The sequence below is a fragment of the Myxine glutinosa genome, chromosome 2, assembly GCF_964187855.1.
Source record: "Myxine glutinosa chromosome 2, kmMyxGlut1.1, whole genome shotgun sequence".
NCBI classification, from domain to species: Eukaryota; Metazoa; Chordata; class Myxini; order Myxiniformes; family Myxinidae; genus Myxine; species Myxine glutinosa.
The window spans coordinates 220799781-220817816 of NC_136262.1; the positions used below are offsets into that span (position 1 = coordinate 220799781).

Here is an 18036-nt window from a genome sequence, read left to right on the forward strand (position 1 = left end):
AATGCATCAGCGGAATTAAGTCAGGGGGCGCAGCAAATTAGGCCGGGGTACCGGTGACCACTAGCCTACTTTTTGCGCAAGACACCGTGGGATCATTTTTAAGATCCAAGGTCCAATATTACCAGATTGAGCCCCAATTGTATTGCTTCAGAGGGAATACTATTCAGCCATCTTGTTTGACTTATGCCTGGTGTTGGCTTAGCGGTTAGGGTGCGGCTTGGGATCCTAGGATCCTGGGTTTGAATCCCGGTCGATCGCTGAATTAACACCAGGGGGTTTGACTCAGCCTGTCATCCTTCCGAGGTCGGCAAATTGAGCACCAGTTCACTGGTAATTCCTTGTGTGTTGCGAGAGGCGACTAACGGGGTTGGCGGCAGGAAGGGCATCTGACCGTAAAATATTGCTTCAAAAAGGGGACCAAAAAGGCCAACACCTGCTCTGCAGGGAAAAATGGCCTCCAAAGGTGGTTCTTCTTCTTCTTCTTCATCTTGTTTGACTTCTGTACACTAACACTAAGTGTTTAGCCAGACCTGATTGGGGGACTCCACCTGTCTGGCTATGTAAGGTATTTGCAACTCCATTATATAACTCATAGGTGTTACATGATGAACATTAACTTCAGAATGAGTGCTCAACAGTGATATACCTGTTTGGGAATTCAGTGGCACCTGTGTAACTTGAGGCTTGTGGAGGATGAATCTTTATTTATTTACCATATACCATACGTTTTCCTTTAAATTTTTCATCGATCCTGTTATCGGAGGTGTACTGGTTATGAGGGTAATATGTTCAAGGTAATATTTCTTTCTACGAAGTGGTCGCTTTGTTGTTTTTTTGTTGTGTTGTTTTGCTGCTGTTGTTGTAATATGTTGTGCGGAAGTTCCGTTTGTTGTAAAATGGTGATATTTACTGCTCCAAGCAATCGGTGATTTTTAGTGAAGGAGATATTTGGTGATGGGAACTGTTTATTTTCAAGGCTCGCTTTATCGGTGGAGGGTGATGAGGACACTCATGTCGACCTGAGATGGAAAAGTGTTCATCATGCATGCATATTTTGGGATCGGTCTCGGGGTTTGTTGTGGGGGTGTTTGGGTTTGCACACACCTTAACCACTGAGTTACGATCATATTTATCCGACAGAGCTGTGTATTCTCTTGATAAAGTGCTGCCCCAGTCACCTCAAATCCTCCCAATCTGTTGCGCGGAAGTTCCACAGGCTCAACTAGTACAGTTAATATATCATTAGACCTCATCTAAGTAGGTTTTCTGACTGACAAACTACATGTTAATTCACTTACCTTGCGTGTGATTTGTAGGATTCCACCTTGACCGGCATCACACCAAAAAGGCCTTATGATGACCCTGCTTCTTCGAACTCCAGCCTATCAGGTTCGTGTTTGAAATGCTGATTGTTTGTTTTGTGACTCATATTGAGGCATAATGGTGTCGATATGGCGTATACCTCCAACAGACTGAACAGTTTACGCTTTGTATACCATTGATAGGCCGGATCTGCATTGGGACTTGAACCACAATTTAATCAGTTTGTTATTGTCACCCACCCACTCATCCACCAAGTTTCGTCATAATCTGAAGTTTTGTAATCATTTGTCCACAACGTTTTGCAAATATCATGCTGTATCAAAAAAGTATCGTTTTTGGCGCTGTCTTTCAATGTTGAAAAAGCACTTAGAAAATTTAGAAAATTCCATTTCCGGATCTAGATCTTCATCAAAATCGAATCAATTTGTCCATGTTACACACATCGAGAGTGAGTGGAGGGAGAGATGGAGAATAAGAAATTGAGAGAAGAGAGTGAGGTTAAGGAGACATCTCCACAGTACTTTACTACCTAAATTTTTTTACTTTACTACCTTGGACACTACCTAAAAAGGGGCAGTGTGTTTCTAGCCACATGGATTTTCACAAGTTCACATGAACACAGCCCTGCACATCATTAGTTCTGCTTTAATGATTCATATGAAACGAATGAAAAAAACCTATTAAAAGCAAGACGATGGCAAACACCCAAGCTGAGAACCAAATGAAACCTTCACTCGCGACTGCAGACATAAGTAATGCAAAAAGGACGAGAAAGGGAAGGAAAGGAAGAATCCAAATCCCAACATTTTAGCGATGTATGAGTAATAGGGACGAGGCCCAGACATCTAGATGTGTTAATTGTGAAAGTTTGGGAGAAAGTATAAAACCTGCACTTAAAACCAACCAGACGCGTCCGCTCGGGTTTGATGAACACAACTGCAATCGGCAACCGTCCTGTATACCTACTAGCATTTGTACTCGTGTGCGGTGAAACTTCCTGAAGCGTATTTCAAAAACCCGAAAAATGATTTAAAAAATTCATTTCTAAACATGCAAATGCCAATCGAGTCGATTATATATTTTTCACCCCTGTCTGTTTGTCTGTCTGTCTGTCTGTCTGTCTGTCTGTGAGAAGGATATCTCAAAAAGTTGTGGACAGATTCAGACAAAATTTGAGGAGACATGTTGGGTGTGTGACAAGGATGAATTGGTTCGATTTTGTTGAGGATCCAAAACCAGATACTAGAATTTAAGTGATTCTGTGCAAATAGAAAGATATGGCCAAAAACAATATATAGCACGTACGATATCTCAAAAATTATGGATGGATACGGACTAAACTTGGTGGATGAGTTGTGTGTGACGAGCACGAATTGATTCGATTTTGGTGAAGATCCAGATCCGGACATGAGATTTTTATTTTTAAAGTGATTCTTCACCATGTAGTGATAGGTCCAAAAACAATATTTAGTGCCTTCAGAAAGTATTTACGCCCGCTGACTTTTTTCACATTTTGTTGTGTTACAGCCTGAATTTAAAATGGATTAAATTGAGATTTTTTTTTGTCACTGATCTACACATAATACCTCACATCATAATGTCAAAGTGGAAATTTATTTTTAGAATTTTTTTTACAAAATCATTAAAAATGAAAAGCTGAAATGTATTGAGTCAATAAGTATTCAGCCCTTTGCTATGACACTCCAAATTGAGCTCAGGTGCATCCAATTTCCTTTGATCATCCTTTGATCATCATCCATGATTCCTTTTTTTGATGATTTGATCATCCTTTGATCATCTGTCTTTACAACTGTATTTGAGTCCACCTATTGCTGAATCAATTGATTGGACATGATTTAGAAAGAGACACACCTTTCTATATATGGTCCCACAGTTGACAGTGCATGTCAGAGCAGAAACTCTCCCATGAAGTCCAAGGAACTGTCCGTACAACTCCGAGATAGAATTGTGAGGAGGCATAGATCTGGGGAAGGGTATAAAACAATTTCTCGAGTGTTGAAAGTTTCCAAGAGCACAGTGAATTCCATCATTAGGAAATGGAAAGAATATGTGACGACCCAGACTCTTCCTGGAGCTGGCCGTCTGAGCAAACTGAGCAACCAGGCAAGAAGAACTACAGAATTCCTTGGTTGAGATGGGAGAACCTGCCAGAAGGACAACAGTCTCTGCAGCACTTCACAAATCTAGACTTTATGAGAGGGAGAGTTGAGAGACGGAAGCCACTCCTGAGAAAAATGCACATGACACCAAGCCTGAAGTTTGCAAAAAAGCACGTGAAAGACTCTGAGCGCATGAGGAAAAAGATTATTTGGTCTGATGAGACAAAAATTGAACTCTTTTGCCTGAATGCAAAGCACTACGCCTAGCAGAAACCAAACACAGCTCATCCCCCATCGAACACCATCCCTACTGTGAAGCATGGTGGTGGCAGCATCATGCTATGAGGATGCTTTTCAGCAGCAAGGACTTGGTGACTTGTAAGGATAAAGGGAACAATGAATGGAGCCAAATACAGGCAAATCCTTGAGGAGAACCTGCTTCAAAGTGGAAAAGACTTTAGACTGCAGTGAAGATTTACGTTCCACAGGACAATGACCCCAAACACACAATCAAAGCAAAACTGGATTGGCTTTAGAACAAGAATGTGAAAGTCCTTGAGTGGCCTAGCCAAAGCTCAGACTTGAGAATCTGTGTAAAGACTTGAAGATTGCTGTACACTGATGCTCCCCATCCAACTTGACAAAGCTTGAGCAAATCTGCAAGGAAGAATGGGAGAAACTCCCCAAATCCAGATGTGCAAAGCTGATACAGACATACCCAAGAAGACTCGAAGCTGTAATCACTGCCAAAGGTACGTCTACGAAGTATTGACTCGGTGTTGAATACCTATGTAAATTAGATATTTCTGTATTTCATTTTTCATTATTTTTAAATAAAAATTTTCGAAAAAAATAAATTCCACTTTGACATTATGTGGAATTAATTATGTGTAGATCAGTGACAAAAAATCTGAATTTAATCCATTTCAAATTCAGGCTGTGATATAACATCAAGGGTGTGAATCAAGGGATGTGAATACTTTCTGAAGGCACTGTATTGCATGATATTTCAAAAAGTTCTGGACAGATTATGACAAAACTTGGTGGACAGGTTACGTTGACGACAAGCACAATCCGATTAGATTTTGATTCATGTCCAGATCCAGATCTGGCCTATCAGTGGAATTCAAAATATAAACTGTTCAGCCCACTACATGACATGACAAAATATAAACTACATGACCAAAAGTAAGCGGACACCCCTTCTAATTAGTGGATTTGGCCGTTTCAGCCACACCCATTGCTACCAGGTACATATAATCAAGAACACAGCCATGCAATCTCCATAGACAAACATTGGCAGTAGAAGGGGCCGAACTGAAGAGCTCAGTGACTTTCAACATGGCACCGTCACAGGATGCCACCTTTCCAACAAGTCAGTTCGTCAAATTTCTGCCCTGCTATAGCTGCCCTGGTCAAATGTAAGTGCTGTTATTGTGAAGTCGAAACGTCTAGGAGCAACAACAGCTCAGCCCTGAAGTGGTAGGCCACACAATCTCATAGAACGGGACCGCCGAGTGCTGAAGCGCGTAAAAATTATCTGTCCTTGGTTGCAACAGTCACTACTGAGATCCAAACTGCCTCTGGAAGGAACGTCATCACAACAACTGTTCATCGGGAGCTTCATGAAATTGGTTTCCATGGCTGAGCAGCCGCACACAAGCCTAAGATCACCATGCGCAATGCTAAGTGTTGGCTGGAGTGGTGTAAAGCTCGCCGCCATTGGAATCTGGAACAGTGGAAACGTGTTATCTGGAGTGATGAATCACGCTTCACCATCTGGCAGTCCGACGGATGAATCTAGGTTTTGCGGATGCCAAGAAAACACAACGGCCTGAATGCATAGTGCCAACTGTAAAATTTGATGGATGAGGAATAATGGTCTGTGGCTGTTTTTCATGGTTTGGGCTCGGCCCCTTAGTTCCAGTGAAGGGAAATCTCAACGCCACAGCATACAATGACATTCTAGACGATTGTGTGCTTCCAACGTTGTGGCAACAGTTTGGGGAAGACCCTTTCCTGTTTCAGCATGGCAATGCCCCCGTGCACAAAGCGAAGTCCATACAGAAATGGTTTGTCGAGATCGGTGTGGAAGAGCTTGACTGGCCTGCACATAGCCCTGACCTCAACCCCATCGAACACCTTTGGGATGAATTGGAACGCCGACTGCGAGCCAGGCCTAATCACCCAACATCTATGCACGACCTCACTAATGCTCTTGTGGCTGAATGGAAGCAAGTCCCTGCAGCAATGTTTCAACATCTAGTCAAAAGCCTTCCCAGAAGAGTGGAGGCTGTAATAGCAGCAAAGGGGGGGGGGGGGGGGTGAGGGGGGACCAACTCCATATTAATGCCCATTATTTTGGATTGAGATGTTCGATTTTTGGGTGTCCACATACTTTTGGTCAGGAAGTGTATGTACTCTACAGAGTGCCGTTCAAGTTCTAAATAATTTCGTCCCTTTCCTCTCTCACATTGTTACAACCATGACATCAGGATTAAGGAATCAGAAAATATTTTGCCTATTGTTTTAATTTTTCCATGACAGCAAATCTATGTTTAACACCAGCGCACACCCCCAAAGGTTAACGATGTGAGAATGTTGCAATTAACGCATTGTGAGAATGTCTTGACAAGATTTAGGGGCATGCCAAAAGTGTAGAACGTTCTTTTTGGCCACATATAGTATGGCGTGGAGGCTCATGCTCATACAGAGCCTTGGGTGCATTCACGGCAAGGTGAGAAAAGACCAGAAGAACAAGCCAAGGACAGCCCAGTCAGCCCACCAACTCAATCATAGGATACTGGACACAGGGTGGTCGGAATTTGTTCAGGGTGTTGGCGATATGACTCACCTAGTCTACTTTAACATCCACAAATGACCAATGATGGCAGAAGGGTCCTCGGGTTTGGCGTCCATCCGAGGGACGGCACCCACATTGATGAATCATCCAGCTTGCGAAACACCCAGATGACAGTTTCGAGCTGGGTTTGGGTCGGGATGCGAACCCAGACTAAACAGGTTAAGGTGGGTGTGTGTACCTCGAGGCCATTCTGTCAGCCCAGCATATTGTATCGTTATATATTTAATTCTTGTGACTGTTTTGAGTGCAGGGTTTCTAGACACGTGTGTGCCTTTTGAGGATGCATTCACCTGCTCATCGATGAATATGTGAAAACAGAATCCATTTAATTTTCCTGAGCAATTGTTTTACATTAGGCTTCATTCAACAACAGCGAGTAAACACATTCCAAATGCATAATTTAGCAACATCCACTTATTCTGCAGAGATGAATAATGCATTGACATTTTTAGTAATATGGGAGAATGTGTAATGAAGGACCCGCAGAAGAAGATGTTAATCTTTCTGCTTCAGCTGCAAGGATGAAATGCTAACCCAAGGTTTTAAATGGAATTTTGGTTCTACCTACCGCCCCCATCCGATTGTATGAATTAACTATCCTGAAAAACATATTATGAAAGGAATTAAATAATAAAATACCATGTTGGCCAGAGCCCTGAATGCCAGATGATTTATTTTGTTTTTCTTTCACTCCTGTTTTTTTTTTTAATGGACTTTTCATATTGCATTTTCTATGGAATTGCACCCTGTGGTTTTCTAAGCCAGCAGAGGTTATTGGAGCGGCAATTGAAAAGATGGAGAATTGCTGCGGCTAGTTGTGGGGTGGGTGACAGGCCACTCCACCTGGTTCCTAGCTCGTGGCGCTGATGGTATAAAGATGACCGGCATACATGGAAGGTACATGCAGAACAACAGCGCTCGGAAATACAGAATGCCAAGATAACTCGATTCTCTCGCTGGATTTAGCAACTGATGTGGTTGCTCACAGACATTAAAGGTGCCGCCATTTATCATTCCGACAGCGAGAGATGGAGATTATACATCATGTGCTGGAAGCAATGTCAGTGACTTGGGCAGAGATTGTACAAAAGAAGACTGACCCTCGGCGTGCTCTTGCGGTTAGCATAACAGAACGCAGGAGAAGAAGCGACATGCGAGATGCGTCTGCCAAGAGAACAAGAGCAATGGTGAAGAAAGCTCGTCGTCTGGAGCAAGCATGGCAGATATACCCCTGTGCTTTTATTGGAAAAGATCAAAACAACCTTTACTGGGAAAGGTTGCCCTTTTGGAATTTATTGAAGAGGTACAAGGTGATGTCTTTAGATGAGATAAATAGGCCGTGTTTAATGTCACCTGCCATCCACAATTGAAGACTATCAAAATCAATCCAGAATGGGAGAAACATTTCTTCTTTGCCACAAAATGTCACACATTGTGCAGTCATGTGTTTGACTCGAGTGACTTATCCAAAGTGCAGTGATTATGGAGAAATGGTATGTGTACTGCATGGTTATTACACTTTGGGTGAATCACGTGACGTAAATTGACTGAAGTGTGGCACATTCTGTTCTGCGGTAACTGAAGTATTGGGTTGCCATGTGTATTTAATGCCACATACGAGGACTGGCAGGATAGACTTGAAGTATGCACACCACACTCTCCTAATGGCTCTAGCCTGGGTTTGTATCTCAGTCCAGCTATAAACTGCCACCCTGGTTATCCGCACGCATGGCGAGACAACTAGGAGCGCCACCCATCGATGTGTGTGCCATTCCTCGGATGACGTCAAACTCGGCGTCACGTCCGCCGGAACTAGTTGGTGGACGTTAAAGGTCCCATGGTGTTGTTCACCAAGTGCAGACTTCACCCTGTACAAATGACAAATTCATGCTCGAAGAGGCGCAGCCTCGTCTCCCAGCAAACGATGCCACCCGCACCCATGCGCGCTGCATACCAAACAACATGAAGACTGCAAGTCTGCAAGACATATATTTTCTTGAAGTTTGTTTCTTTTCCAAAGTGGAGGCTCAGCATGGAGAACACATCACAGTCTTGCTTTTGCTGTGCTTTCCTTGTGGGCTGCTCATTAACTTGAGTATTTTCTTCTTTTAAACCATTGGCATTCTTCACCCTAAATGTAACTTCCCTCTAAATGTGTTCATGGTTTTGTCCTCTAATTTGTGTAGTGAGCACAGGGATTGGCACAGTTGTGCTTGTACAGTGAATCCCTCTCGGCCTGTCTCGATTTTGTTGTGATGATGCCCTTGTCAACTGATGTTATCGAAAGGAAATGCCAGACTCCAAAACACGAAGGATGATGCTGTCTATCATTCCAAACTCCTTTTTGCAATTCAAGAAGCTCTTTTTGACGGAGTTTAAAACGATCTAACCATGAGACTTGTATTAAGGACAAGAAACGTCTGCTTGTTTTGGCACCGAGAAGAGATCCTCCATCTGGAAGATTGTTGTGATGCACTTCGGAATACGAATCGAGCTTTTCACCTTCATGAATGAAACTTTGAAGTGCAGGAATAATCTGTGTGGGACCAAGCCCTCTGCTTTCCTTTAGCTGTTTAGTTATGGCTACCTTGTATGTTTGCATTAGATAGGAGTCCTCCGATACGATGGGGGATTGGTGGAAAGATGGAGCAGATGTCCTTTATGATGGATGTGCTTCATGGAGAAGATGTCCTCATGATGCCGATCCCCTTTTTAAAACAGCACACCAGAATTTTTTTTTTTGATGCTCAAACACACCAAGTGTTCCAGATATTACCTCTGCCACACAACTAAAGTGGATGGAGGTTATGTTTTCACCCCTGTCTGTTTGTGGACAAAATATCTCAAAAAGTTGTCGACCGATTCGGACGAAATTTGGCAGAGATGTAGCGTATGTGACAAGGACGACATTTGGTGGAAAGGTTGGGTATGTGACAAGGACTAAATGATTAGATTTTGGTGAAGATCCGATTCGGATCCGGCTAGTATAATTTTTTAAGTGATTCTTCACTATTGGGAGATAGGTCCAAAAACGATACATAGCAGGATATCTCAAAAAGTTATGGACGGATTTGGACGAAACTTGGTGGACAGGTTGGGTGTCTGACAAGGACAAATAGATTCGATTTTGGTGAAGATCTGGATGTGGATTCGGATACGAGAATTATTTAATTCCCAAGTGATTCTTCACCATCGAGTTATAGGGCTAAAACCGATACATAGCAGGATATCTCAAAAAGTTATGGGCGGATTTGGACGAAACCTGGTGGACAGGTTGTGTGTGTGAGCAGGACAAATATATTCGATTTTGCTGAAGATCTGATTATGGATTCGGATACGAGAATTATTTAATTAATTTTTGAAGAGGAGACCCACAAGAGGAGACCTTGAATGAATGGGTTCTGCAATATCGTGGTGGAAACTGTGATGTGGTTTCAAAAGTTTCTGACGAAGCACAGATTTCCAGTTGTTGACCGCTCAACTTGTCGGTACACTGAAAATAAGGTGGAGGAATGGATGAAGGAACCTAACTCACAATATGAACATAAATATACCATATATGCAGCAACACTATGGGATGGATGAATGATGCCATACTACTGTACACTCCACTAATATGTAATCATTGATTATGTCAAAAGTAATGTCTGAATTTGCATTGTCTGGGAAACTTCTGGATGAATATATAATTTAGTTATCAACCATCGGGTTCCAAAAAAAAAAAAAAATCGCTCGATTGTGTAATATTTTACGCAGTTTGATAAAGGTAGAAACCTCAGATTTCTAATTCATTGCGAGCATTGTATTGTCACACCACATTGTTTTACATCTTAAGGTAATTTTTAAGTAATGTAATTAAATTAAATTATATAATTATTTAATTATTCCATTAATTATTTAATTAAATTGTCACTTGATGAATCATCATCTTAAGGTACGTGCTCTTTTTAAATAATTTTTTCCCTTTAGCAGGTGGTGTGGGCAAAACGGGTCCACTTCCTCCTGGATCATTCCCGGAGAGCAAATTTCGTCCCGTGCGGCGCGTTCAGCCACTCACACACCAACCTCCTCATGCTTCACAGCAACCATCCTCGGACACTTCCAAAACACCGCTGCAGGTTGGTTCCTCGGAACCAAGCGAGTGTACAAGGGAGAAATTCGGAGTTTCCACTACCCGGAGAAAGCAACTACTTCCTGGGAAACCTCATCAGACCGACTGGCACAAAGATTCTGGATATGCCTTGAAGACGTCTGAGGGACAGTCAAAACGACTGCATCTTGGCAAAGGTAGCTCAGCATTGGATGAAATGGGCAAGTCAAGATTGATGGCATCATCATCATTGGACCGACATGGAAAATCACGGGCCTCACCTTATAGCTTCCACTTCCTTTGGAAATCACTGGGTGATCTTGAACATTTTGATCTAGACCTGGACTCTATTTTGGATGTGCCTTATGCTAACTACCAGGCACAAGCTCCAGACACACAAGCCGACCTCATGCTGAAATCACCTGTCGGAGTCCATTGTTCTAATTTGGGGATGGCTGTCCAAGGATGCAGCTCTGCAACCCAGCATGGAGCGGCGGCACCAAGGCCAGAGACTCGGAGAGGGGTGTCTGGGGATGTGCCACTAACCGTCCATTCTCGTGTAACCAAGGGCTTTCCAGGTGACACCCAGTGTTTTTGGGAACAATTTGCAGCCTGTAAGAGCACTGGAGGTCAAGACACAAACTCGTCCGCAGGGGGTGGAGTTGAATGTGAAGTGAAAGGCATCTCCATTTGGGGAGAAGAAAAGGAAGGTCCTGCCTGCAGTTTGATGGGGGTGGAACCTCCACCATTATCAGACGATTCGTGCAAAGCCAAAACCATCGTGACTGCAATTGCTGAAGGGCATGTCAATCTGCTGGTAAGTTGCATTCAGATATTTTAATATGTCTTCAAATGCTCTCATTTTGTGGAAAGATGTCGCTCAATTCATGATGATTGCAATGGGGTTTTATGAGAATATAATTGAATGTTTTTCTGAATTGTTGCACCAAAAAGTATACGATTAATATGCTTCAAAATAAGGAAGAGCTAACCAGTGCTGTACCCTTGGAAAATGATTCGATCTCGATTTATCCTAAATGTGACCCTTTATGATGAACATCCTCGAAAGGTCTTGTTATGGGGTATGGCCATTTATTCTTACCTTAAATTCTGACTGTCAGCAATATGACCGATTTTGCCTATAATTTATAGAATATATGACCAGAAATTGTTTTGATTGAACTTGTAGCTCATAGTAACTACATTAGGACCAATTCACCAACAATAATGAAAAGCCTACAGACTCCAGAGCTTCTGATGATGGATCAGCCGACCCTTTTACTTGTGAAAATCGAAGATTTTTCAAGTATATTGGTTGGTCTTGTGCGTTATTCTGTCTGTGTGTCTGTCTGTCTGTATTTCTGTCTATATGTCAGTCTGTATGTCAGTCGCCAACAGGTCACAATTTTCAACCGATCTTCATGAAACTTCACCAAATGGTAGAGTTGGTCATAAGCAAGAAGCCTATTGTTTTTGAGGCCAAAAAGTCAAAAGGTCAACATAGGCCAAAGGTCACCAACTTTGTCAAATTTCTAAAATCCTCAATTATCACCCAATTGACTTGAAATTCGAAGAGGATTTGCATATTTGGTCACTGAATTCAACCACCAAGTATTTTTGAGGTCAACATAGACCAAAAGGTCAACATAGGCCAAATTTCTAAAATCCTAAATTTTCATCTGATTGACTTGAAATTTGAAGAGGATTTGCATATCTGGACACTGAATTCAACCACCAAGTAATTTTGAGGTCATCGGCCAAAAGGTCAACATAGGCCGAATTTCTAAAATCCTCAATTTTCATCTGACTACCTTGAAATTTGAAGAGGATTTGCATATCTCGACACTGAATTCAACCACCAAGTAATTTTGAGGTCATCGGCCAAAAGGTCAACATAGGCCGAATTTCTAAAATCCTCAATTTTCATCTGACTACCTTGAAATTTGAAGAGGATTTGCATATTTGGTCACTGAATTCAACCACCAAGTATTTTTGAGGTCAACATAGACCAAAAGGTCAACATAGGCCAAAAGGTCAACATAGGCCGAATTTCTAAAATCCTCAATTTTCATCTGACTACCTTGAAATTTGAAGAGGATTTGCATATTTGGTCACTGAATTCAACCACCAAGTATTTTTGAGGTCAACATAGACCAAAAGGTCAACATAGGCCAAAAGGTCAACATAGGCCGAATTTCTAAAATCCTCAATTTTCATCTGACTACCTTGAAATTTGAAGAGGATTTGCATATTTGGTCACTAAATTCAACCACCAATTATTTTTGAGGCCAATATAGACCAAAAGGTCAACATAGGCCGAATTTCTAAAATCCTCAATTTTCATCTGATTGACTTGAAATGTTAAGAGTATTTGCATACCAGGTCACTGAATCCAAGCACCAATTATTTTTGAGGTCATCATAGGCCAACAACTTATTTTAGGGATTTCGCAAGTATCGTGCTATGCACGACATATTTCTTGCTTTTAGCAGTCAATAGATTTAAGGCTGATATGACAAAGGCCACTGTCGACGGCCTTTGTCTTATCAGCCTTAAATTTTCCCTGTTTCAGTCTTGCCAAACGTAAACACAGACGGGGTATTCTTCTAGTTTTTGGTGGGCTTATGGGAAATGCCAAGATCAGACTGAGAGGATGCAGTAAAGCCCTTCACTGTTACCGTTGCTGTGGTTGAAACTAATTAAACACGAGCTCGCCCTCCCAGGCATTCACAGATTTGCCAGTGCCACACGCATTCATTAAGGCCTATCAGTAACAGGCAAAGCCAGCTCACCCAGCAAGGCTCTCGGGAGAGGTAAAAGGCCCTTGGCATGTGTTTAGCCTAAAGCCGATATCCATCCATCAATGTCGTTGGGCGATGCCACCTTCAAAGCGGTTCTGCATCCTGAGGATTCAGCTGGGAGTATCGGTGCAGCGCAGGCTTGCGGGAAGAGGAACAAGGGTTCGATATCCGCAGGCTGCACTATCGATCATGCCTAGCGGGAGTTGCAACGGAACTGCTTCATTATGTACACTCAAAAGGACAAAATGCGAAAGACCATTGAAGGATGTGAGGCCGACAGGGCAACGCTCCAAATATATTTCGGACAATCCACAGGGCAACACTGTTTGAATGCAGGGGTAAATGGAGACTGAATAGCGTCCTGCAATTTGAATAATAATAAAAAACTACAGTATGGTAGAGAGTCGAGGAAAAAAACAAAAAAAAAAAGATAAGGGAATAATTTCCCTGAATATGGACAATAAAGATTTATATAATAGTCAGGTTCACTATGTTTTTTCGTTCAAAATTTTGGAGATTAGCAAAACTATACATTTTTGGAATATTCAGAGCATGAGGATTCCAAAAATTAATGTTTACATTTGCATAGACACCTTTGCGAAAATGACACTCAGGACAGTGATGAAGATCTGTAAAAGCATATTCCTGAACGGTATAGACCTCGTAGATCCTGTGTATAGGACTTATAGTTCAATCTGATACTACCTATAACTTCCTATAACAACCTATAACTTCAAAGGACTTGCAATATCATGTATTATGTAATAGTTATATCACAAATATAAAGACAATGGTTTTCAATTACCTTTGTTTGTTGCTTTTCTATAATCCTGAGCACTATTTTGAGGCCTTTATTGGATTCCTTGACCCAGAAAACATAGGATTAGCATATTTAATTAAGTTTCTAGGTTGACTAGAAGCCGAGATCGCGCAAAATATGTATTTTATGGCGGCCATTTTCAAAATCCAAAATGGCGGCCATGCAGGTGTCTGTGCAAATGCCAACATTGATTTTCAGATTCTCCATGCTCTGAAGATTCCAAAAATGTACAGGTTTGCTAATCCCAAATTTTTGAACGAAATTATATTTGTTAACATAGTGAACCTGACTATAACATAATAATAATAAAAAGGAAACTGCAAGTAATTAACTTTAGTTTTATAAATAACATTCTTGATCTTCAATTACAGGGAAAAAGACAAAGCCGCCAAAGACAACTCAAGAAAACTTTTCCAAAGCAAGTCTACTTTGTATTTCTATCGAGATCCTGTCATATCGCCCTCGTTAACTATTGCTGTAATATGCATTTCATACTTTACTCTCATAGGAAAGTTCTAAATCCAAAGTAACCATTCCGCTTTGTTTTTATTCCTTGGCTTCCTCTTAGTTGTCCACTTACTACTTTTGCGTGTATTTTATTAAATTTCCGTTCCTCATCTTGTTCTGAATTTCTTTCCTAATTACAGATTCAATTGAAATTACCAGTAGGGTTAAACTATCATGTGCTGGGATGGTAATCATAGGTAGAGAGTGAATTAACTCCAGGCCACACTTGATGCTCTTTCCAATTATGCTGGAATGAATTTATCTGATCTTTGAGTTTCATTAATTTGTCATTAGCATTATGCTCATGTCGCGGAGGTAGACTGTCCCTGTTCGTGCTCGCATGCTAATGCGTCTGCTTTGGCCGATATCTGATTGGTCCCAATGCTGTTATAAGCACCTGTGCTTAAGCGCTCCCTCCAACGATGGAAGCACCGAATCACTTTACAGAAAGCTCTCTCTCACACTACAAAGAGCTGCTTCCAGGCTCTAGGTAACCAGGCATCATGCTGCGACGAAAGGAGAAATAATGGGCTGTTTGAAAAGGGAACTTGCTGTGCTATGCGATAGTCTGACAAACTTCACAAACCTGACACCTGTGTTCGCTGCACTGTCCTGCCGAGCTACACACTGCCTCAGCAGTGTTATATATGGTTGTCAGAGGCAGACATTAAGCTTATCAATATACAGTGCCACATTTTGTATAAATATGAAACTATCAATAAGCGCATTTTATCATCAGTTATCAATTACCCTGCACATCTGAAGCGAAAAGTGTGTTTAGCAATTGGTACATGTCTGTCCGTCTGTCTGTCTTTTTTTTTTAATGTAGAAGGCCCCAGGCACGGATTATGTGGTCATCATCAAGGCCAGGCCTGAATAAAAGAGCTGCATTGATAGAAAAGTAAAGAAGGAGAGAATAGTCTTAGAGTTTTTGAGAAAGCAGAAAATCTGCTTTTTGAAAAGGGGAGGATCATAAGTGTTTGGAAAGACATGTGAAGGTAAAGAGTTCCAGAGTTTGGCAGTGGAGGGGAAGAATCAAACATCATAACGGCCCACCCTTGAGTTGCCAATGGCCACACAATAATCATGCGATGTAGTGGTTTGTCGAGTATTCCGTGGTCTCGCTAATGGCGGAGGTATACAGGCAGCAAGTTATTGGGAGCAGAAACCGAAGTAATATCTGTAGAAAAGAGAAAGAGAGCCAACTTTGAGACGTAATTTGAGCGGGTCAAGTTTTGAGGTCAGATTGGGAGAGTTGATGAGTCGAATTACTTTTAATTCAATTCTGTCCAGTAAGTATGTGGAGCTAGAACCTCCCCAGATGTGAGAGCAGTGCTCTATACAAGGACGAATCAATCCTTTATATAGTTGAATCAACTGTTGAGAGGAGAAGAATCTTCGACATCTGAACAGGACTCCCAATTTCTTCGAGGCAGATTTAGCTATTTGTGTAATGTGTGGATTCCAGGATAAATTTGAAGTTAGGGTAATACCTAGTAGGTTTATTGTATCACATGGTGTAATTGTGGAGCTTTCAAAGGAGATTGGAGAGCTGAGAGGAGTTTTAGAGAGAGAGATGGGAAGAAATTTAGTTTTCGAAGCATTCAATTTAACCTGATTACCTTTGCCCCACTGTGAAATCTTGTGCAAACCCGAATTTACAGAGGTGGTTGTGATAAAACGAGATGCAGATCGATTGAGGGAAGATGGAACAGATGGGAAAAATATGGAGGAATGCAACGTTCTTTCGTTTTATCATCTGTCCGTCTTACCAGTTTATGATCGTCAGTTTATGATTGAGGAACAACTTATTTAAATCGAATGTTACATTTTGAACATGAATCGCAACATGAATAGAAAGACAAGTCTTTCGTTTTATCGTACTTTGTCTCTGAATTCATCCTGAGAGAGGAGTGAGATAATATATTTACACTGTCTGTCCGTCTGGCAAACAAACAAAATTGAAAATCATTCCAAGCAAGAAACTTACTGTTTTTTAAGGATGTTATAAAGGATACAAACAACAAGCACGAAGAACTAATGCAATTTGTTAGACAGGGTGATGTAATCGACACTGCCGAAAATGGAGGTAAAACCGGAATAAATTAATTTATACAATCTTTTACAATCTCTATTTTATTTAAATTTTATCATATACTTGAAGACTGGAGTACATGATTCGCCTGTCATAATACTTCCAATAAATCTGCAGTTTTGCAGTAGTTCAAATTAAATAAAGGTTCAATGGGGGTGGTTATAAGGGTGGTACCAAGGACTGTGGACTACTTGAATAGCATTAAACTGCCGGTTTTTAAACAATCGTTGATTTTTAAAAATTAAATTTGAACTAAAATTGAAGTAACACTGTACGGGGTATTGTGTTCTATGAACTCTGGTTTTTTTTAAAGTGACACCTTAATTTCCTGTTTGACAAATTGCTTCTCACTATATTTTCTTCATTAGGTATTGAAGCTCATGGAAGAGCATACTAACTGGGGACAAATAGGGTCAGGAGGTACAAAATGTTAAAAGAGGAAAACAGTTCGATAGGAACATATGGATGCATTGAAGCACAAGAGGATGAATTGTGGGTAAAAGTCGTTGGGATGCCATCTTAGAAACTGTTCTCCATTCTGAGGATTCAGCTGGGAGTATCCGTAAACTGCTGGGCAGTTGGGAGAGATGAAGACTAGTTCGATATCCGAGGTCTCCAGGGGTGCAGTCGGGTCCAGTCCTCCACTCTGAGGTAGAAATGGAGGAGACCATGAGTTGGTAGTGGGTGGTAGACTTGAAATCTGGGAAGGAAGAGCTTGAGACAACACACTAGAAAGCAAGGTCGACAGGTGAGACAAGAGTGTGTGTGTGTGTGTGTGTGTGTGTGTGTGTTTGATCAAAAAGTCGAGGTGACTATTACATGTAGACTTGGGAAGTGTATCAACATAAGGTTTCTGGTAGAAGGTGTATGACCTGCATGGTTGGGCAAAGGAATGAGACGGTAAGAGCAAGAACACAACAGAGCTGGTGGAAAAAACAAAAACAAACTGCAAACCACCATCCTGTATGTGGTAGGCAAAGTGAGCATACCCTGAGGTTTGGTGTCCTTTCTCAAGGTGCCAATGATGTGGAGTGTCCTCAATTCCAAGGCTCAAGAGGACAAGGTTGGAAGCAGCAGCGCCAGTCCACAGGTGTGGCATACACTTTGGAGGAAGGTATTATGCACTGGTTTTGGTGAAGAAGCAAACAAAATATTTGTCAATGGGTTGAATTCTGAGGCACCTGGCAGGTTTGTGGGCCAGCTTGGAGAAATGATCCGCTCAAGACAAGTCAAAGGTGAAAGTGAGGTCCAAGAGCTCCAGCAGCCACACCTTCACCAATGGCTGCCACACCTCCACCAATGGCTGCCACACCTCCACCAATGGCTGCCACACCTCCACCAATGGCTGCCACACCTCCACCAATGGCTGCCACACCTCCACCAATGGCTGCCACACCTCCACCAATGGCTGGCACAC

General features: G+C 41.7%; 1 protein-coding gene across 14 annotated transcripts in view; it reads left to right on the top strand.

The window, feature by feature from the left end:
- The window catches only part of LOC137420807 (synphilin-1), a 406546-nt gene that overhangs the window by 308176 nt on the left and 80334 nt on the right, over nt 1-18036 (top strand). For 9 of the 14 annotated variants that reach the window (XM_068106201.2, XM_068106197.2, XM_068106202.2 and 6 more), the window contains 2 exons: nt 1317-1389; nt 10276-11213. In XM_068106201.2, the coding sequence (XP_067962302.2) occupies nt 1317-1389; nt 10276-11213 (1011 nt within the window). The remainder of the gene's footprint in view (nt 1-1316; nt 1390-10275; nt 11214-18036) is intronic. The other 5 variants (XM_078772278.1, XM_068106204.2, XM_078772280.1 and 2 more) reach the window with 1 other exon arrangement.